Source organism: Lethenteron reissneri, chromosome 26, assembly GCF_015708825.2.
Source record: "Lethenteron reissneri isolate LAM-NWPU_2019-01 chromosome 26, ASM1570882v1, whole genome shotgun sequence".
Lineage (NCBI taxonomy): Eukaryota > Metazoa > Chordata > Hyperoartia > Petromyzontiformes > Petromyzontidae > Lethenteron > Lethenteron reissneri.
Window position 1 is genome coordinate 23,701,038 of NC_083804.1, and position 23,108 is coordinate 23,724,145.

Consider the following 23,108-nt stretch of genomic DNA (forward strand, 5'->3'; position numbering starts at 1 on the left):
TTTTTCACGGTCTTTGGGTGGGCTCCAGCCCACCCCCCTGGGGCAATTCTGAATAATCGTCGTGCACACAGAGGGAGGGAAGAGAGGAGGTTCCAGCATGTATTATGCGGATGTTCCCAATCGCCAGCAGAGCCAAGCAGTGGCTGACATGCTACCACCCCCGGGCAGCATAGCTGCAGATTGAAATACAAACGCAATCACCCAAATTTATTTCCACGTTGACAATGTGCAATTTATATTAGACTAAGTACAAAAAAAGAGAATTAATATTTACGTCACTTTTAGAGCCAATGAGCAAATCAGCCTGGATGTGTGTGTGATCTAAACAGGTATCAGAAGCTAAGCTGTTTGAGCCTGGACAGCGTCTTGGGATGGGTGATCACCAATCGTGAAGTACGGTCAAATAAACTGCACACACAGCGTGGCCTCGGGAGGCACTCACCCAGCAGCAGCAGTGGACAGACAAAAGCGCTGAATCTCCAAGCACCGTACACAACATAAGTTTTTTTTTGTTAAACAAGTCATTTTTATTTTTGCTTATAACAGCACTTAAGTAGACTCGCAATTAACCCGTAGGCTTTCGCGGACAATAAAATTCAACCAGCAACATCAGGCCTTGCGATGCTGGTTGTGATCACAAGCGAAATGTCATACCCAATTGTAAATGTTATGGGTTTGCTCTCCGGCACACACCGATGTGCTGTAGTAACATACTGGCAGGTTCTGTTCAAGTGACAAACCTTACCGATTGGCTGTGTCAGATGGAGCTGGGTATATGATACATTTACACGTTTTAATAAAAAACCTCAGAATTTCACCGCTGCTTATTTTAGATGAAGCTGTGCATGTGACTGTTGATTGCATAACAATTCCAATGCCACTTTTACAAGACGTAGAATGAACCAGTTTCATGCAATCTATTTGATTAACCAGTTCATGCAAAGCTGGAGAAAATTACTTATTTCTCAAATATGGACAGGTATAACCTACTGCATAAAGGTAGCTAATCTTTTAGAATGCTTTAGTGAAAACGCCATCATTCTTGAATGTAAGGGAGCTTTTGTCTACATCACCAGCTGTTCGCATCATGCTTTGGTTTACACACAAATATGAAGACTGTGCAGTACACTATTACATAGAGATGACTTTACTTAAAGTTTTATTTTGCAATTGGAACTGACCTTCAACACATATTGCTTCAAAACAACTCAATAACAATGACATTTCTTTGTCTAATATGTTGCAGCTGTACAAAATCTATAACTGTAAAAAACAGAAAATATTCAGTCCATCGACAAGGTCCATTTGTGTCTTCGGTACGGTCTTCTCAACATCTCCGTGGGTGAGGCAAGCGGCGCGCCAGGCAGGTGGGCAGCGAGTCCCCCCCCACTCTGCAGGCTACCTCGACAGCCCCCAGGGTCAGCAGACGTACGGACACACGCACGGACGGATGGACGCACGCACGGCTGATCACGCCGCCTCCCCCTTGCTCTCTTGCGGGTCGCGGGACTCAACGAGCCCCAGCAATGCGGCGTCGGCTTCCAGGAGCGTCGTGTCCGTCTTGGCACCGAGGAACCGTGCCGTCATCTCCAGGTCGATGAGCCGGAGACGGACCCGCGCGCCGCGTTGGTACTTCCTGAGACACGGAGGGAACGCCCGATGAAATTAATGGGCGCGCAATGATGCATCGGTTAATCCATTAATAGTTGATTCGTACGCTCAAGGGGCACGCATAGAACCGTAGCGAGAAACGACGATCAATGTAAAATGTATCCTAGGTTAATGGCATGAACAAAAGTGTACAAACGAGGCAGAAAAAAAGAGAAAATGTAAACGAGATGATACAAATTTGAATAGAATTCCGACCCTCGATTTGTTTAAGGAGCGAATTATTCAACGCCTAAATTTGCATTAGAGAACCGATTCATCCAAGTCACCCAGGGGCAATTGTTATTTTATTAGAATTCAGGGCAAATGTTATGTTTAAATTATAGCATTTTCAATCTATTGCTGTTTGGAAATGTTACAAACTATTCGAACACACTTATAATTTATTAGCAATCCAGACCGAGGTGATTATTAATTGCATGCCATGGTGTTTTGTTTCTGTACAATGATGACCACCACACAAAGATTTTTTTTTATTTTAAGTTTCACAATGCACAGACACGGTCCGCTGAGTTCCCCAAGCTAAAGCTGCCTAAAGAATGATTTAAATTTTCATTAAACCATATCAATTGGGATTTACAATCCATCCCATACTTTCCAGCAAATGGCAAACTTAAGCCCTGACAATAAAATCCCGTCGGGTATGATGCATGTGGGTAGATATACCGATGGCCTCCTGAGCAGAATTAATTTAACACCGCGTACGTCGACTCTCAATCACCTGACGCTGCACAACTCTCTGTTCCGCTCATTCGCAGCCTGATCAGGTCTGCCCCAGTATCCAGCTAAATGCTACCGATGGTTCTCTCCCAGTGTTATCGTGGGGAAGCAGCAGCAGCAGCCCCGCACTAGCGCAAGTGACAGGTGCTCACTCGAACACCCGTGATTGTCACGATCGTGTTTCCAGGCTGGCAGGGTGGAGTTCGAACTCTGGCATTAAGGCGATAAAATATACCTGGCCGAGGACCACTCACAGCGCCCGTTAAAATATTAGAATCAGAATATTTATATATACTGGAGGAATCCGATAGGCTATAAAGCTCTTTTTCGCATATATCCAGTAGGTGCCGGACAGAAAGCTACAACAAATAATACAAAACACCATAGGAATGCGAAGTATAGGAAAGAAAAGCAAACACACACAAAATGTCTTTTTATTTTACCAGCCAAAGCCCACTGAGCTATTAGCTTCTTTTTCAGAAGCGATCTGGCCACTAATGATAGCTCAACGAAGTGGCTCATCATGTAAAAAAAGGTGTCAGTTTTGTTGCCAGATAAAAGGGTAAAAAACCAATTATCATATTTTTTACTGGCAAATGGGGTTCCAATGGTGTAAATGCTTCACCCCGAGCTCTCATACTCTGATGGTCCATTGTCTTTGAGTTGTGCGCCTTTTGGCGTCATCTGGTCCAACACCATGTGAGACTAGGCTCTAAGGAAAGCTGTCTCGGGTGTGGACCAATCAACTTCAAGGACAGTGCATACATTATCAGCGTTATGTTTTCTGTTTGCATTATGACTGCAGGTATTGTGGTCTATGCAAACATGACTCCTTGTAAAAAAGGTGTCAGTTTTGTTGCCAGATAAAAGGATAAAAAACCAATTATCATGTAAAACCGTTCAGAGAAACTCTGAAGATGAAACATTTATAACACTCCTCAACCAGACTGCTGTGATTTTGCTGCATACGACGGCATTTCCACTTAAAATAATTTGAATATTTAAAAAAATATATGCCACTTAATAAATGTAAAAGCGCTTCACGGGGTCTAACTTTACCAAGCAAGTACGCACGCACTTAACGCGGACGCGAAAATGATGATGAATGTGAATGGGCCCCCTTAAACACTTTGATATTAAAATGCCTGGCAAGGGTAAAAGTTCACCCAAGGCTAATGTGCTTTGGACGAGGCGCTTTGATCCCATGGAAGCTGCAGTCGGGCACGGACGTCACGCAGCCCCGGCCGCCCACTCCACGCCAAAAACCTTGGCTACCTCTTTGTTTCTGTTCTTTCACGACTCAATGTGCCGGCTGCACTCTCCGCGCCGAACAAAGCTGCCAGGCGTGCGCTAAGAGCGGGCGCAGTGTGGGAAATGTGGAGGTGGTACAGAGCCAGCGTTGTGTGCGCACAGTCGCAGGCAGGAAGGCTGGGATAATTATAGATAAAAAAAAACCATTGACTCATTTTGTACAAAAGACTCATAAAAAATCAACCCCAACTGCAGTGTAACACACTATGTGCATTTTCATGCTTTAATTAAACCAACCAATTCTGCTAGAGTGGAATGTATTTTTCATACATTACAAAAATGTTAATTACCGACGATGAATGTATAATAGAAACATCTACATCTGAAATCCTATTTATACACTTACTGGATAGCAATAAACGTAAAAATATTTTAACGCTATTTAACGTATACTACACGTCCAAATTATTCAAGTGTAATTTTTATTTATCATGCTACGGAATTTGGGACTCGAGGATTGAAAGTGACAGAGTTTGACTATATCTTAAAAGTATTTTTTTTAATTAAAACTTAATTAAGGATAATTACAAACAATTACAGGGGTAAGTGTGATGTGGAAGCTTTTATAATAACCCACAGGCCTAGTACGCACAAACATAATGCAAATAAAGACGATTTCTCGAATTAGCAAAGATTCATTTTGAGTAGACAAAATATATTCATGCGATTACACACAGGGTGAGGCAAGTCACCACCTGAAACTGCATGGGTTCTGTCATTTTATTTCCTAAACATGGATGCCATAATTATAAAATTCCAGAAACATGATATCTTTGTCGGTAGGGAAAATACTGGCTGGTTGACTAGGAGTGTATCGCAGAAGTTAGCGCAATGCACTTTGCACCCGACAAAACTGTGTTTTACTCCTAGCCAGGGCCAACATCAAAGGGCGAGTGATGTCCTAACCAGTCCCGAGCCCTCTTAACCAATCCTTAATTAGCAGCGTGGTGAAGTACGGTCAAACAAGCCATAAGACCCACACAGCGTCGGGAGGTCTTCATTCAGCAATAGATTGAGAAATGGTTGTTAATACATTAAAAAAACTTCGTGCATGCCTTCCCCCATTCATCATGTAAAAAAAACCTAGCCTTTCTGAAAGAAAAAAAACCCACCCTTATATCAGAACAGCTAGGAGGCAGACCTTTGTTTTCTCACCTGCACCTACCCAAAGACACCATGATCAAAGCCAAGACGGGAACACAAGGGTATCATTTCAGTGAGGTCCGAGACCTCTTTTCTTTTATTCTCTGCCTCCCTAAGATCTAAAAAGGACCAATGCTACTGCTTCAGGAGGAACAAGTCAAAACACGCTCTGTTCGTAGCGCCGGGCGTGATCGCGTTAAAAACAAGGACCCCTCTTGATCGGAGCTTCAAACCGCCACACTTCTTGCGGGTAGAGGGCGACATTCGGTAGCAAGCGTCCTGCTCAGACGTGAAGCCTGTAAGGCCTCACCAGCAGCCAGATTCTCTCACATGAGAGGCACAGAAAAAATACAGTTGTGTACTGGGGGTGCAACAATTGAGTTCCCAGACTTGATAATAATTTTGGACACTGCATCGGATGGTAGATCCCCTCATGAGTATAGCCATGACATGAACCCATTATATGCAACATACATGAAAATAAATGAATAATTATTGCACACATGATTCAATGGGCATAATTGTGAAATAAAGAATCGATAATGAGGCAATGCATCGTTTCACCTCTATTACATATTGCACTCCTCAGAAACCTTAGAGCCTTTCCAACTCTTTTTAAATTCAATAATTATTTTTCCTGTTCCTTATTCTATGCATATTTACATGTTACATATTTACATCAAATTATAGCACCCACCCACCAAATTTACCACCTCTCACCCTACTCTGATTAATAAAATATGATTACAGTACCATCATTCATCTGTCCTTCAGGGACATCTTTGACCTCTAAAACACAAGGTACGATAAAACGTTTTTACTGCAAACTATCTGTAAACTCAATGGTTGGGCATGTGTACAAAATGTAACAAACTTTGTGTTATCCAGTCGTGCGATTATAAGTGTAAAAGGCAGCAGTGACTCAATTCATATTTAAGATTAGCCAAAACATTGAACTCAACAAAATATTTCAAATCATACGAATCTAACGAGCACTGGCCAATTTTAGTTTTACAGGCAATAGAACTAATAATCTCTATGCTTTAAATGCCTGCTGTGATAAATCAATACAGTGGCATGCCGGGGGAAATGAGTACATACAATTAAGTTATATACATCAAGGCAACTGAGACACTTCAGTGTTATCTCTCTACTTCCAGAAAGAACAGCGTGTATTGTTAACAAAGGCTGCCATTGTATTCACTCTTGATTTCAACTAAGTACCGGTTATATCTCAACCAGCATAAAACTAAAACACTTAATTGGGCACGTAACAATTTATCAATTAAAACATATATTTGCACTCCCAATACACGTGTCAAATCGTGCATGTGGCAGCCAATTATTTGTGATTTATGAAAACGATGTGCATATGCTCCAATTAGGCTTAATGGAACAAATGGAACTGTATGCCTGAGACAGTGCAAATTAAAGTGGCCAAAAAATAACCGATTCTTCAAACTGCAACCCCAACACTGTTGGGTGTGGGGGTTGTGGTTTGAAGAATCAATTATTGGGGGAATAGTTACACGCTCTTGCTACATGCACTTGTTTATGAAATGCCCGGGGTTGTGCTCCGAGCAGCAGCATGGAACTCACTCTCCGTCCACGGCGGGGCGCTGACACACGCAGTGGAACTTCCCCCCAAAGTCGATGTAGAGCTCATTCTCCACCACGTGGAAGATGCGTCCCAGAACGAACTTGTCCTTGGCAGGGCCGAGCTGCATGAGTGGGGACTTGCGCAGCATCTCGGCAAACGTCTCCTGCACTCGCCCGATGCGCAGTTCGTGAAAGTAAATGGAAAAAACGTTGCGTTACACCCGCACATCTATGTTCAAATTGCAAACAGAAATATGGCTTTATTAATTTGGCTCTCTCAGCAAATACCATATTAGTACACAAATGCATTCTAAAATAATTTGTATTCATTATTTTCCAGTTACCAACCCAATCTGTAACATAGAAACACAACTAAATATTAATAAAACTAAACTAATTAGGAAGCATTCAAAAGAGAATGTGTTTCCAGCGTAAACAGCGTGAATTAATAACATCCTGTCGCCCAGACATTAAACATTGCCAACAGCGAACTTAATGAAACCAATGTTGAATGTAATTTCTATTTTACATTAATTTACTCACAAGAAAGCTCAGAGCAGCTCATGTTACATTAACAGAAATTACTTTAAGTAACATGTTATTGTGGCTGGAAATATAACCAAGTCGTGACTTTCTGGAAAATATATTTTACATATGCAGACAGCAGCAACGGTATAATTTACTGTGCACTTTGGAGGTATAGTGAAGGGAATATCCACATTATCAAAACATTATTCAATGTAGGACGATGCAAATTTGAGGGTTTAAACAAAAACATTGCTAGAATAGTGTTCATGTGATCCGTTAAATGTAGAGTAGTCACTTTAAAGAAGCGGTCGGGAACCTATGGCTCACGAGCCATATATGGCTCTTTCGGTGACGGCATATGGCTCCCAGACAATTTTGAGTTGAAAAAAATGAAATAAAAAATCAGTTTGGAACTGATTTTAAAATACTTGTGATATTGCTTAATAATACTGTGTCATTTTAAAGTAAACAGAAATTAGTTTTAAAGATAAATTTCACGGGTCACGGGGCCTCAACGCCTGCATGAAGCTCAACCTCACCACGTACGAACCAGACTACAAGGCCATCAGCAAAACCATGCAGCACCAGAAGTCGCATTACAAGTAAGACATATTTAATTTATTATACGTTAAAAATACTATATGGCTCTCAATGCAATATATTTAGAAATATTTGGCTTTTACGGCTCTCCCAGTCAAAAAGGTTCCCGACCCCTGCTTTAAAGCCTCGAAATTTCCCTGTGTATTATAATAATTATATTTTACAGGGATTAGTCGATCCACCGCTGCATGAGGGCCTTCTCTGGCGTGTCAGGCATGGGGATTGTATGACCATACATCACCACAATGGTCAATGCGGCTTGGTGAATGGATGTCTCAGACCAGTTCAGGCATCGCTGCACTCATGTTAAGCGGACAGAAATCGAACGCCAATATTGTGTAGAGCGCAGTGCGCTAACCACTCCACCCCCTGCAGGTACCAATTTGAAAATGCAATAAGTCTTATTGGTGCAGACAGTGCCATCTACTGCTTCGTAAAGTTTACACCGGTACGTATTGGGAAGTGACCTCGGTATCTTGAACTTCATTCAATCTTGAAGTATGCGCGAACCGACGCAGTCACTATGCACAGATCTCATCGCAAAGCAACCTCGTGCCCTTCACCAGCATTGGATCTCAATAAAGCCCGACTTTGCTGATGAGACGTTGAATGTCGAAACCAGTCATACCTGTCAACCCATACGGTCTACCCGTATTCTTGTACAGGAAAATAGAGTTTTCAGGTCCATACGGCGTACAGCCGTTTCAATACGGGCACAAGTTTGTGTTGCCTGTCTGTGTTTCTCCCGTGTGATCGGACTTTGTAGGATGAACGCTGAGATTCACGAGGGTCACGGGGTGACCAATAAGGTCTGAATTGGTCTGTAACGAGGTAGGGCACTGTTAAGGGGATGACAGCTATGAAACCTGCGCCAAGAGCTTGCTTGTGTTGAACCAATGCTGCTGAAATGACGCACTCTCATTAGGCCGTGTGGTCGCCGTGCAAATTAATTGTATGTTTCTTCAAACTTATTTTTGTTAATTTGAGGCTTTCGTGACTGCAGGAATCCATACTCTTTGGTTCTTTCGGTAAAGCCACGTAGGTAGAAAATAAAATAAAAAAATAAAAACCTACGTGACTTTACCGAAAGAACCAAGAGTATTATCTTTGTTACTCGTATTTTACCACAGCGACGCGAATGATTATCTGGTGAATTAAGTCTCCCCAGAACTCGAAAAAGCTCAGCAGAGGCCGGGCCCCGGGTGAGTGACCGCCGAGCAGGTGGCCGAGGGGCAGCGTGGTCGTGGTGAGGGCAGCGTGGTGTGCAGGGCAGTGTGGTGTGCAGGGCAGCGTGGTCGTGGTGAGGGCAGCGTGGTGTGCAGGGCAGCGTGGTGTGCAGGGCAGCGTGGTGTGGTAAGGGCAGCGTGGTGTGCAGGGCAGCGTGGTGTGGTGAGGGCAGCGTGGTGTGCAGGGCAGCGTGGTGTGGGCAGCGTGGTCGTGGTGAGGGCAGCGTGGTCGTGGTGAGGGCAGCGTGGTGTGCAGGGCAGCGTGGTGTGGAGGGCAGTACACCAACATTGTACGATCGACACCGCCTTTAGATGCCCCCTGCGAGTATGCTCTCCCCCTAGACCAGCGTGGTGAAGTATGGTCAAACAACCCCCGCAACGTACAGACGGGGGCCGTCATCCAGCAGATTGATTTCGAAGCGGGTCTGAGCGTGGACTTGCTCGAGTCACCTTGTCCTTGCCGGGGGTCTGCCGCGAGTGTCTGTCCCACGCCGCCGCGAAGCCAGGCTGCACGGCCCCTGCTGCTGCTGCCCCTGCTGCTGCTGCCGCCTCGTCCCCTCCGCTAGCCGCCAGGCCGCTCTCTCGGCGCCTCGCCCCGGGCCCGGGGAGACCGCGGGGCTGCCTCGACCTCGCCCCGGCGGCGCCGCACGCCCAGCGCGGAGCCGCCTTCCCCGCCGCCACAGACATCATCCTCATCCCCATCACCGCAGACATCGCCGCCGCCGCCGCCGCCGGCTTAACAGATACCTGTGAGGGGCAAGCGCGGTTAGCGAGCGCCACAAATCAACCACCACCACCACCAACAACCGGGCACGCAAGGTCGCTTCACTGCTCGCCGTGGGATGCCGCGTCTATTGAGGAGACGCGGTGCAAGTGGCGGCCATGTTAGGTAAGGAAGCCCCCCCCCCCTCTACCCCCCACCTCTCTACCCCCCACCCCACTACCCCCCACCCCACTACCCCCCACCCCTCGTACCCCCCACCCCACTACCCCCACCCCTCTACCCCCCACCCCACTACCCCCCACCCCACTACCCCCCACCCCTCGTACCCCCCACCCCACTACCCCCACCCCTCTACCCCCCACCCCACTACCCCCCACCCCTCTACCCCCCACCCCTCGTACCCCCCACCCCTCGTACCCCCCACCCCACCCCTCTACCCCCACCCCACCCCTCTACCCCCGACCCCACCCCCCACCCCACTCCACCTGGATGCTGCGTGTCTTGGGCGGCTGTGCTGAGACGGTGCCGCAGCCGTGGAGGGGTGGGGGTGGAGGGGTGGATAGGGGGGGTGGAGGGGTTGGGGGGGGGGTTGAGGGGTGGGGGTGTGGAGGGGTGGAGGGGGTGGAGGGGTTGGGGTTGGGGGGGGTTGAGGGGTGGAGGGGGTGGAGGGAGGGGTGGGTGGAGAGGTTGGGGGTGGGGGGGTTGAGGGGTGGGGGTGTGGGGGGGGTGGAGGGGTTGAGGGGTGGGGGGGTGTGGAGGGGGTGGGGGGGGGTTGATGGGGTGGGGGGGGTTGAGGGGGTGGGGGGGGTTGCTGCGAGCCGCTGGGACTGCGGCGGCGGCTCTACCCCCCCCCCCCCCCCGAGTAAGATGGCCGCGTTTGACGCCTCCACGTGCACGCGCAGGGCAGTCGTCGCCACCCAGTCAGCGGGACTTAATATTTACATGAGAGACGACGTTTCGGGCAATTGCCCTTCTTCACGGCACACGATTCGAGGAAAAGGAGGGGTGGAATATGAGCGGCAGAAAATCGATTATCGCAGGAAACTCGCGACGAGTCGATTATTTACAGCTCAAATGTGATTTTGCTGTTGCTCAGATGCGCGGTGCCCATCTCCTACGTACACTCCACGAGCCAGTGGTGGAAATTCCCCATTCCTATGGCGGCGGGCGAGTCTCTCCACAGGACAGCCGCTGTTGACTTTCCCACAAAGTGGTGCTCGTTTTACAGTGCCCGCAGGGATGATGGGCTGATTCATCCCCAGCGTTAGAACTCGTCGCCTTCAATCGTGCACCGCTCGCTCGACCAATGAACCACCTGACTGACCATCAACTAACGCAGAATCGATGCAAATCAAATGATGCAAATACAAAAAAAACATTCTCATTTTTGGCATCACGATTCAATAGTGATTCAAGAATCAACGATTGATGTCCTATTCATATTCTTTGGGTCTTTCGGTAAAGTCACGTCGATAAGTTGATTTCCTCTGTGTGGACAGATTGTGACACCGCTTACTGTGATCTTGGCAGGACGAGTATCTGGAGCCCGGGACACTGAGAATAAAACAATTCCAACACATATCCATTGCTGTCAACCCATATTCTTGTACAGGGAAATTGAGTTGTCAGGTCCATACGGCGTAAAGGCGTTTCAATACGGGCAATGGGACTTTGTAGGATGAACGATGATATTTCTAAGGGCACGGGGTGACTAATGTCTGAATTGGTCTATAATAAGGCAGGCACTGGTGAGGGGTTGACGGGTTTGCATATGTCATGTTTTATATGTTCGTGGGGCCCTATTAAGTTTTGGGCCCTGCACAAATGTCCCCGCTTGTGTTCTACTACACAATCATTTGTGCCTCAAAAAATCCCTAAACAACTCCACGAGCACTGCTTTCATCACCACATTCTCTACTGATGTCCTCACCACGCCATCCAGCATGCTGGGGAGCAATGGCTCGTGCTGGTTTAGGCGTGTGGCGTTCGTGGGGGTTGACCATACTTCACCAGCCTGGTCAGTTTGGGTTGGTGCTGGGAGCACATTTGATCGAAACTAATCTTTTTTAAAAAATGTACCAGGCAAGGCCCACTGAGCTATATAGCTTTTTTCACAGCTCAACGAAGTGGCTTATCACGTGGACATTTATAGCAGCCAAATACGGTAAACGCATGTTGATTCTAAAGGTGGAGGGAAAAACCGGAGGATCTGGAGAAAAGCCGACCACCGGAGAGAGAGAGACACGCAAACTCCAAATATACAGCAGGCGTCAGGGTCGGGATCGATCCCACGACCTCATGTATACCAGGCGAGGTAGTTAACATGATGAGTGTGACTGGCGTAGGTGACGCTATCCAGTGTAGCTCCTCAAGTCTTCTGGAGCCCGGAGCTTCGTCATGTCACGGCAGCGCCCCGCTGAAGAGAATACCGCCGTCATACAATATACATTAACACGGACAAGGGTCTGTTTTTACCACCAATAAAAGAAAACAACATTTTGGTCCCATTACCCGATGAGTGGCCTGGACCAATTAATTATAACAGCATACTGTTGGCTTTTTATCGCTTGTGGTGTGTAAGAGCAAGCACAGTAATTTATGTGGTAGGTGCGCTTTCAAAACCCTGAAAGGCAGGCGAGGTCCTGATGACACAGGGTGCAATTTTGCATCAGGGAATCGAGGAAAATACAGGGTGCAAACAGAGTATAACGAAAAAAAAAATGCACAAACCAACAGAGACCCAGCAGAAACACAATGACACCGTAATCACTCACTTGTATAACCTCTGCAATTCACGAAAACTCACACATTTATCGGCACTTATTTCGTTGTATTCGTTTTGGGATATATTTTCAGTCTCTCACATACACGTCTGCCTATATACCCTTTAAAGTAATATGCCAGTTGATAGAAAGCCTCTGACATTTGGAAGACAGCACACCAAGCCGGACGCTTTTTGTGACTAAACATTCAATTTGTTTGGCTTTGTAACTGTATGTGACAAGTCCCCGGAGGAGTGATTGCTCTTGCATTGAAACCTTGTGCAACAGCTCCGCAGAAAGGGCAATATCTTGTGGAGCATAAATCTTAAGTGTGCAGCGTCTTGAATTTACAACACGCATTAGCAGGCCAGACATACGCGTGGCTTGAAGGAGGATGCTGTTTTTGGGGTTAGAGGTTTTCTGGCTAAGGGTTGGGATTCTGCAACAGTTTTTTTGTGGATTAAATGGAATTCTACATTCCAGCTTGGCCATAATATTAAGAAGCTAGTCGCTGTCTGCTCTGACCAAGTCAGCTGGAACAAATCACCTGGGATGCACCCGATCTCATCAAATGTCTTAAATTAAGCGGGTTGGATAGTGCTTGGAGGGTTAACCACCACCATGAACAAGCATGTTGCCATTGGCTGCTTTGCGGCTGCGTGGTGGGCAGCAGAAAGCCGTGCAGTACGTTCCACTGTTGTACTGCTATGCACCTTACGACTGTTCTCAATGCCTTAACCAACCCGCTCTGATCGACGGGGTGAATTTTGATCAAATAACCCCCACAACCTATATGACGTGTGAGGGCTTCATCCAGCAGTGGATTAAATGAGAATGGCTGGAGCTTACAGTCCACTCGCAATTATTTACATGTGCATTGGCCAGTTGGAACAGAGGGGAATTGCTCATTCGAATGTTTTACTGCATGAAATGTGGGACTCTAGATTCCAGCTAAATTGTTAAAATCTAAGAAGAATTTTTTGAAAAAATTGCTCCTTCTGAATTTAATGAAATGTAAAAAAGTGACAAAAAATAACAATTGGACTTCTAAGTGGGCATTTATTGAAGTATTTTTACTTCCGGAAATTGCAGTACTCAAAGACGTCGAAAAAATTCAGGACATTTTATGTGCGTATTTTAAATTCTGAAACAAATTATGGAGGAATAAATATATTAATATACTTTTTCAAGTCAAAATTTGATCACAGATTAAAGTCTCGGCATACACAAAGAAAAAGATCCCCATGTAGTCTTTAACAGACTATTGGGACAAGCGTTATTAGCAAGCACCGATGAAGGCTGGCATGTTACACGATGGGGTGGGTAGCCAACATCACACCCATTCCACACAGCACCAGGTAATCATTTAAGGTTAAGTTGACCTAGGGGAGGCCCAGGATTTGCTCAGATAATTTTTGCTGTAGTTGGCCGTGAGCGCAAATCAAACTCGGTTCACTGGGATCGTTACGCAGTCGCTAACCAGTGCGCTCACCGCTCCTCACACACAAATACGTATACACACAGACGCTAATTATACATGCATATTGTGAATATGTGGAGTGACATCGCGGATGTCACTGTGTGGTGCCGGCCCTAGAGGGGCACGGCGTACGATGTACTCACATCGCGGACATCACAGATGTAGCGACATCGTGGATGTCACTGGGTAATGCCGGCTCGAGCGAGGCACGGCTTGCGATGCATTGCCATCGCGGACACCCCGTAGGTGGGTGTAGTACCAGCCCTAGTGAGGGCTTGGTGAGTGCCTGGATAGCGCTCAGTGGCACCACGCGTGGCGTGCAGTGCTGACTCCTACGGAAGCGAGTGTAAGAGTGTCAGCCATGGGATGAGGTTACCCGAGGCCAAGGCACTTTGGTTGACCCTGCAAGACACGTGACCAGTAAGATCTACACAAAGGCCCCAGGTGGGGGCTGGGGGGTGGTCATGTGTCAGGGTGAGATCCTACGGGAAGGGACGAGAGGTTTCTCGAAGGTGGTTGTGGCCAAGAGCGGGGCCAGCCACGACCCGGGAGCATATAAACCGGGGTCCGCACAGGGACCGGGGTTCAGCGTTGCTGTTGTCACCTGAAGATCTACGATCTATGTTCTCCGTCCAAGAGAAGAAGTCACCAACACGTGGACGAGGACCCCAGCTAGGGTCCTGTCCGTTGTAGCTACTAACAAGCGTAGTTAGCCTGGTGGTCAACCACCAGAGGTTATAACCCCTTTGTGTTACGTGTTGGTGTTAATAAATATGTGTTGCCTCCAAGAAGTAAGTCTGCGACTCAGTTGAATCCACTACATTTGTACTAATCAATACAATCGATACATATTGATGAGTACATATATTCATTTCCATTTTAAGGAGACTATAAGCCATACTTTTAAATAACAGGAGTACAGTTAACCTCAGTAATGGAGATTCATTAATCCTGTACATTCATGCAGACATCTACATACAGTCACACCGTGTCAATTATATGGGGATTGATCATACTTCAGTACAGGTCGGTGTAGTGGGGGGGGACCTGGCGGCGGCTCAAATATCAGTCAGGTTCATAGTGCAGTGTGCATACTGCTCATTACCACATACACGATACAGCACTCTGTATGCAATGGTGTACATAGCTACTCACAATCAGTCTACGCAATCACCAATACATGAGTGATCATAGTTTCTGAGCATGCCATATACGGAACAATCTTTATATATAAAAAAAATAATGAATGTTTTAACGTTGTGTCCTTGTAGATCAATGTGTGCATCGGCTTTGAGCATTCTTTATTATTAGATACCAGCCATCATTAACTGCATCGGTCAATGCCATCCAGCTCAAACGCTTTTGCAATACAATTTTTTTTAATCAAATGTAAACAGGTCAGACAGCTTTAAACTTCATGAATAAAAAGCCAAGGCATTATTTTGCATTGGTATACTGGGTATCAAAGAAAGTCAGTGCGGCATGAGATATGATCTTGGGTACCACCTTGGTACAATGCTTGTACTTTTTCCAATTTAATTCTTCAAAGATTCATTGCTGAAATTTATTTGTAAAATAAGAATACCTAGTGATGTGTAATTGCATGTCCCAGGCAGTTGACTGGTTGAACTTTATATACATTAATAATTCCAGAAAAAGTGCCCGCAACCCTTTAAATGTAACTTTGAGGATAATTGCATCGGAAATGAATCGCTACTATTTAGAGATACGATTGAGATGGTGGAACAAGGACAAACCACACATTTCATCCACGTGACAAGCCAAAGCAGGGATCTTCGCAGCGTTGCCCAGATTCGGCTCGGGTCCCTTGAGGGTTTTTCACTTGAGGTCACTGCTCAGCACCTGTCGACAGCAACTCATCTTGAATTCGCTTTATATCGGGTCAAGGCTTTCTTTGCATCCCCTTTGAATGGCGCCTCGTGACAAGCCCCTGGATCTCACCAACGGCTGACAGCAGCAAGTTGTCAATAGGCAGGGATGCCTCATTATCACGCTGTGGATATCATTGTTTCACTGAGCCACGCGAGCCCGGAGAGGCCTGCCCTGAGGTCATCTTCGAGGCCGTAATGCTTGGCCCACAGGTTAACTATAAACAACAACCCTGCCGAGGTAAATGTAAGTGTTTAAACATATATTTTTCTCAAGGTTCTACGGATCAATTATTTATTTAGAACAATCAAAACTTTTCTCATTTGCACAAACACGAAATATGTCTAATGTATTATCTATAGCACTTGCATGTTTTTTTGTGGTTTAAAATCTTAATAATTGGTCTAAAAGTACGTGATATTTCAAAGTATGGTTTGGAATATATTTTAATGTCAATTGCAAATACATTTTTAAGCAGTTAGCTTTCATACTAAACAACCTGCAGTTTGGAGGAAAACTGGCTTCTCGACTGCACACACGCACCACTGTGCAGTCGACGTGTTCTCTATTGGAGGTCTCTTTTTCTCCAGTGCTGCCCTCGGGATCTGGAACTCCCCTGGCTGTCATGTCTGACTGCATTCAAGATCAGGCTTATAGACCTGCTTCTCTTTTGGTGACCAACTGTTTCCATCCATTAAATGTCTTATTTAGAGAAGTCCTACCTTCCCGAATATCCCCCCCCCCAACTTCTTGCCCTTTAAAAGAACACCTCTCAAACTGGTCCAGTGTTTCAAACTGGTCGAGTGTTTTTGGTGCGTCAGCACTGAGTTGGTACCGATGGGAGCCTGGGTCCGAATCAGTGCAAACACCCATGATCAATAATACATCGTAGGATTTGCGAGAGTATGACTGATGATGGTCCATGACTAAGCAGAGTTCTTGCAAGTTGATGGTCTCAGCTTGGTCACCAATAACTGCACCCCCCCCCCCTCCAGCTCTGAGAGGGTAAAGTTTCCTTTTGACATGCGATGAGTGCTCTCTGTAGGGTCTACAGTATGGCGGCTTAAGAGGCCGTTGAGTTAACGTCAGCAGCAGCTCCGTGTGATCATCTTGTCGGAGGTGCTCGGTGACACCCGGTGATGCACTACCATCGGCAGAGTCCTGATAGTACATTTGCTCGTCTGTAGCACAACTGGAATGCAATTTGGGAAAAGCGAAATAAATGTGATTACAATAAAAACATACATTTACTTGACTACCTTACCTTACAACCTCGCAATATAAGCAAGTCTTTATGTTCATGCAGAGTGTCTTGAAATGCGGTTGCGTTATTGAAGATTCATGAATTGTGTTATTGTGTGGGGATTTGTATTTTCTTTTCTTATCAATGAACAATTTATTGAACAACAATAGCCCATGATGAAGCAACATTTACGTTGACACCAACGCCTCGTTGAAATGCAGAGTGCAGTCCGGTCGTGCATATTCCAGCTGCGGCTATTCTGTGAATCTTTCTCAGCCGAGTCGAGGAAATGAAAGGTTGCATCTCACACGGGGCTGGTATTCCCCATTAAACGCTTTGCTAAAACCAGATTAATATCCTCTCCGTTGACGAGGGTGGGAAAAATGCGCATTTAAAATGTCGATCGATAATAATGGCAGGGACAATGAAGCAATAACTGGAAGGGTATCTTGGATTATTTGCTTTAAATTGAAAATGCCGTTTGTCGGCACTTCATCAACACTTCCATTATGGTCAATATTTCCATAATACCCCGCGCAGTTTCACATTTCACGCTACATTAAGCACTCCTGCATCTTTAGGTGAGTAAACGATTGCGGTATACTGCAGCAACAACATGTGACCAGCTGGGGGCGAAAAAAATACACACAGTGACACAATCCTTCACCGAGGCATTACAACATTGAAGTGAGATATTTTTACCTTCCACACAAACCCCAATTAAAACACTGCAATATAGTCGCATCCTGTGAGAGCTCTCCACAGACAACTCATTTCCCTCCCCCCCCTCATTGTCTCTCACGAAACGTGAAAATAACATACAATTGTGCTCATCTTGTCAATGGCGATGTTTTCCCCACCAAAATGTGATGAAGGTTATAAACATCTTGCAAAATGGAGGCCACGATTGCAAAGCCATGCAGTACAAGAGGCATCCCGTGGGCTTGCTCATTCACCTGTCCGAGGCAATGACAACACTCAGAGCGGTCAGCGCGCTGCGCTACGAACCCGGCGTGACCCGAGTTGCCGCTCACGACCAACACTGGTGACGATTATCTGATCCGGTCATGGGCCTCCCCTAGGTCGACTCGGTCTCAAATGAGGACCCGGTGCGGTGGTGTGTAAGCATCGCCACTGGGGAGATAAAGGCTGCCGGGCATGGTGTTGACCACCCCGACAGTTTGTTAAGGCTGTACGGGGGATCTTTATCCTTTGGATTATCGGGGGGGGGGGGGGGGGGGGGGAGTCAACTGAGAGGCAAACCGAAGAACCCAATGTGCTTCGCATTTATAGCGTGGGATTTTTCCCAAATGCGCTCCGCGGTCGATGCCAAATTATTACAATCAATTTCAAGTGGCTTTGTGCCGATGGCCAGCTGATGGGCAGCAATCAAATCCTAACACGCAGTTTCGCCAGGACGGAGAGACGCGTGACGCACAAAGCCGCACAATTACAATTGAATCTAATCGCTTGGAATCAATCTGTATAACTGTTTTGAAATCAATTGGCAGTTCACTCGCTTATGAATTCCTGTGCGCTTCAGCATTGAGCTCGGTAGAAATCCATATTTACAACGGTCATTTAACGATCACACCGCTCACCGGGTTTTCTATCGTGTCTTGGATGCACTGACAATGCAATAAAATGCAGTTAGGAAGTTTTTGTCGCGCATATAAATGTGACCGCATCTCAATATACTGTTTATAAACAGTAGGAATGTTCTTTTTATTTACAGAGGGAGCAGCAATCGGTTTCATCGACAGAGACAACCAGGATGTCTCGAGTCTGGACTTGAATCGGGGGCAGGGAGTTGAGAGCACGAACGGCTGAGGGGGGATGGGAGATCCGCACTCTGGGAGCAGCACACAGTCATCTGTGTGCTGTTATTGGCACTAATGTGCAGTGTTAATACGGCAGCGACATTTGGTACACATTTACCACGTGAGTAGTCGCATGTAAATGCTTATGTGACCATGACTCGATATTAATACTGTCTGGTCCAGTGAAACTCCGATTATCCACATTCATACGGGGGTCACTGGTGGTCGATCATATTATTCGTGAACATAACGGCGCATTGTTATCTTGGGATGAACGCGAATAATTGCAATAGGGAGAATCGTCCACCATTGCTGGGTGACATCCAGTCGGCGAAGAGATGGATGGATATTCGGGTGAATACGGTATTTACAGGTAACCACGCGACAACCGTAATAATTTTCAGAAATTGTAGAAAATCAGTCCGTAACATAAACAGAAGTAAAAATATACTCGGGATAAGAGAGCAGTCCTGCATGTACATATACAAATATGCACACAGTATATAATAACAGTTCCGTTTTAATAATAATTCACTGTGTAACAAAAAAATATATATTTTGATCCTGGGTGGTAAGTGTTAATTTCTAATTGCTTATGCCTCAAAAGTACAAAAAATGGCTATTATTCCCCACAAACTTTTATTTTGTGACCAGGACAGTGATATTTTGAAATGTACCTATTGTCAATGAGAAAACGTGTGCATTTGTATCATTCCTTCACACAAAGTCCTGGTCACAAAAACAAAGTTTGTGGGGAATAATGGACATTTTCTATACTTTTTAGGCATAAGCAATTAGAAAATAACACTTACTACCCAGGAACAAAAATCGTGTTACATCGTGTAATGATAGTAATTTACAGTTGTAAGGCGCATTTCATCTGTAGATCCCAATCCGTTGCTGGATGAGGCCTTCCCCACGCCATGTCAGTTCTAGGGGTTGTTCGACCATACTTCTCCATGTTGGTGAGTGTGTTGGTGAGGGGGGGTGAGGGGGTGGCTCAGGATCGGCTGATGTTACCCGTGGCTGGGAATAGAACTCAGGTCACCAGGTTCACTTGTGTGCTGATGAATGTGGACAATAGGATTAATCAGCTGCCGCTTCTGGATCACTCCTCTTATCCCGAACATGCGAATAGGAAGGCGACATCCACGGATAACGGGATTTTCGACAGATCGATCGGGATCCTGGAGTCATGGGTAACAGGGCCACAGATATAAATGATTTCACTGCGCATTCAGAGGAACTGAAGCACGTGTGAAATAGAGCATGCTGGCAATACAATTAAGCCTTGTGTTTTTCTCACGAGCAAAAAAAAAACCATTGCACACATATAGTAAGCTAATTTCTATCGGACACATCATCTCATTTATCAGGCATTGCTTCATTTCACATGATGTGTTAATAGGAGTGGTGGGGTCAGGGAGCAGCGCGAGGTGAGGAGAGTTGTGGGTCGGTGGGTTAAGGGAGGGTTAGAAGCCCTCCGTATAATTTTTTGGCGGGGAAAAAAAAAACATGTTCTATAATAATTGGAGCTTGCAGTCTGGCCTCACAAAAACAAGCCGATGATGAATTTATTTTCGTTCAGCCCAAGAGTGAATATGAGACGCTTTCGCGCGATACGCAGGTGTTTGTGCATGTCCACTTCAGGCTGCGTGCAGATAACACTGCCACCTCGTAGGTGGTCATTTACGTCACTGCATTCTGGGTCAGCGAGTGCCATTCATATAAGGTATGGCCAGTTGTGGGCCAACGAAGTGGCGATCAGCATTAAACAAGGTAAAGACAATGTATGCACGTCTTGATGATGATGTACTCATGGCAACAGACAACTGTTTTTTCTTGACAGATATAATCGATCAAGTACCTGAGAAGATGTTTACATGTCCCAGGGCGTTCACTCCCCAAGAGGGGAGCGGTGGCACGGTGGTTAGCTCACTTTTCTAAGAACCCGGTAACCTGAGTTTGAATCTTAGCTATGGCTAGCATTATTGGCGAGTGATATCTCAACCAGTCCTAGCCCTCCCTTCGTCAACCCTCACTGACCATTGTGGTGAGATATAGTACATACGAAATCCCAACAACTCGGCATGTCGAGGTCTTCATCCAGCATCGGAGTGACAAGCTGCAAATGATTATCCTTGAATTATAAACAGACATGTAACCTCAATGTGTGATGGCCAGTTGGGCTTCGGTTGAATGGTGAAGGTGTAGAGGCCACTGAGTACATTCTAATAAAACCACAGGAGGCCATATCTGGCACGATGCTTGCAACAGGAAATAAGGCTTTGTCAGGTACCCTTGAAACGTGAGCAGTCCTGTTTATTGAGTACTCCCAATTTCGTTTGTGATATCAGACTGACTACCACGAGTAATACCTGAGATCCATTCGGTATTGTCAAAATCCAAATGTTTGAAACCATGCTGGAACAACAATTAAAATTGCGATGATTATCAATATGCGGAATGTCAATTTAGATATTATACATGTGTAGTGTCGTAGGCTTCTGTGTGTGTGCAGGTGGCGTGCGGCGCACACAAACTCAGTTGGAAGCGAGGTAGTCGCAGGGGCCACCGTCCTTCTCTTTATTATCTCTCGTTCACGCCACCAACTCCGGCCCCCCCTCTCTCTCTCACGACCACGCTGCCGCATGACCCGGCCCAGACACGACCCTGTCCGCGTTGCACCGACGGCGTCGACCGGGACAGCCAACTATTGTCCGGCGACGAGGGCGACGACGACGACAGTGACGACGAGACGAGTCCACTCCCAGAATCAGCAGCCCGGAGCTCGCGCTCTACGCTGCTTTTAGTCCCCTCGGCGCGGCTTGGCTCCGCCCTAGCCACGCTTGGCTCCGCCCTGGCCACGCTTGGCTCCGCCCTGGCCACGCTTGGCTCTGCCCTAGCTGTGCCTCTCCTCTCGAACCCACCAGAGGGTTCCAGGGGCCTCCCCACGAGGTCTACCGTGACCATTGCCCTAATTCCTCCGTCCTGCTGGCACACCCGTGGATATGCTCAACGGCGTGTGCGCCAAGTGTCTACCTGCAGTTGCAACTGCTGTACAGCAGTCAGCGCTGTGTCACTGCACATGTGTAGTGGGTCCAATCAGGCGCACACTAGAACTTGGAGGCAACACGGTTTATTAACTAACATCACATAACCCACCGTTCCTACACTTAGCTGTATACACTTGGAGTAGATGGATATTTACATTCTGGATGGGCAACTACAAACCGGACCGGGTCAGCCAACGCGCTGCCTGGTCCACGTGCGCGACGCCCGGAGACCCGGAGACCCGAAGACCCGCTGACGACGAAGGTTTCTTCCAGCAGCATCGACCCCGGTCCCCCCCAGGGTTTGGCTTTTATCCTTACGTCGTGGCCAGGCCCTGCCTTTGGCCACGCCTCTTTTCCGGATCCTTCGTGAGGGTTCAGGGCCCACCTCACGTGTTCCTCAACCCTCCGGTCACGTGCCCCTTCCCGTTTACCCAGCCTCCCCTGGTATGCCCATCCGGTGTCCGGAGAGGCTCCGCCTCTACAGTACCACCCACACGGTATTGTCTTTACACAACGGTACTCATACCAACGACACTACACATATATGCAGATTATCGTTTTGTCCACGTGTTTTTGTTAGATGCTTATATGAGGTATTGCATTTCATTCCACGATTGGGCAATGTACCTGGCCGGGTGGCTTGGCGGTAGAATGTGCGGCTCACAATCAGAAGGTCGCCGAGTTCAAATCTTGGGTGGAGGTTAACTCAACCCATCATCCCCTTAGGGTCGATACAATAGGTAGCACTTTTTGGAAAAGTCAACGACGGTCGACCCCTGCCATGGCAATGTGGAATTAACAGCGATGGCTCAGGGATGTAAGTCGGAAATGAGCATTGCATCATTGCTGTCGTGAGCAAGGAACCACAGAGTCGGTGCTTCACACGTGACGACGGGAAGCAAGTGGGACGCAGTCGACAGCACAAACCACTCTCGCCACCGCCACAGCCATCCCTCTTTGTCTCAGAAAAGCTACAATGATCCACTAATGATGATGTGCACTCTGGGCTTTTGTGTTTTTCCGTGCAGACGCATTGTGTCTTCTCAAGTTATTTATTTATATCTATTGTGAAAACCATTCATAGCCCATTTCTTGGCGCAGCTCAGTCGACGAGCGGTAAGTATCCATTTGAGGAAATCTGTATCTAATTCCGAATTTTGCTTTTACAGCCAAAACACAACCCAAAACGAGAGCTATCAGTTGATCTGACCGATCGACATCCCTGAAATTTCTCCCCAAGGGGCTGAATGCTCACGCGATAGTGAAGATCCTTCCTCGACTCCCAGGATCAGATTTTTTTTAGGGGGGAGGCAAGCACAACATTTGCCCAGGGCCCAT

The 23,108-nt window shown here is 46.6% G+C and overlaps 1 protein-coding gene and 1 long non-coding RNA gene across 2 annotated transcripts; one reads left to right on the top strand and one right to left on the bottom strand.

Annotated features, from left to right (window-relative positions):
- Positions 1 to 515: 515 nt before the first annotated feature.
- MRPS28 (mitochondrial ribosomal protein S28) lies at positions 516 to 9,644 on the bottom strand. The gene is made up of 3 exons (XM_061560636.1): positions 9,246 to 9,644; positions 6,442 to 6,605; positions 516 to 1,636 (listed from the first exon to the last, which is right to left on the bottom strand). The coding sequence occupies exons 1-3, from the start codon at positions 9,507 to 9,509 to the stop codon at positions 1,471 to 1,473; spliced, it is 594 nt and encodes a 197-aa protein (XP_061416620.1). The 5' UTR covers positions 9,510 to 9,644; the 3' UTR covers positions 516 to 1,470.
- Positions 9,645 to 14,372: 4,728 nt separating this feature from the next.
- Positions 14,373 to 21,288, top strand: LOC133347419 (uncharacterized). Its single transcript, XR_009755713.1, has 3 exons — positions 14,373 to 14,552; positions 18,630 to 18,835; positions 20,564 to 21,288. It is a non-coding gene; the product is annotated as an uncharacterized LOC133347419 (long non-coding RNA).
- Positions 21,289 to 23,108: the final 1,820 nt, after the last annotated feature.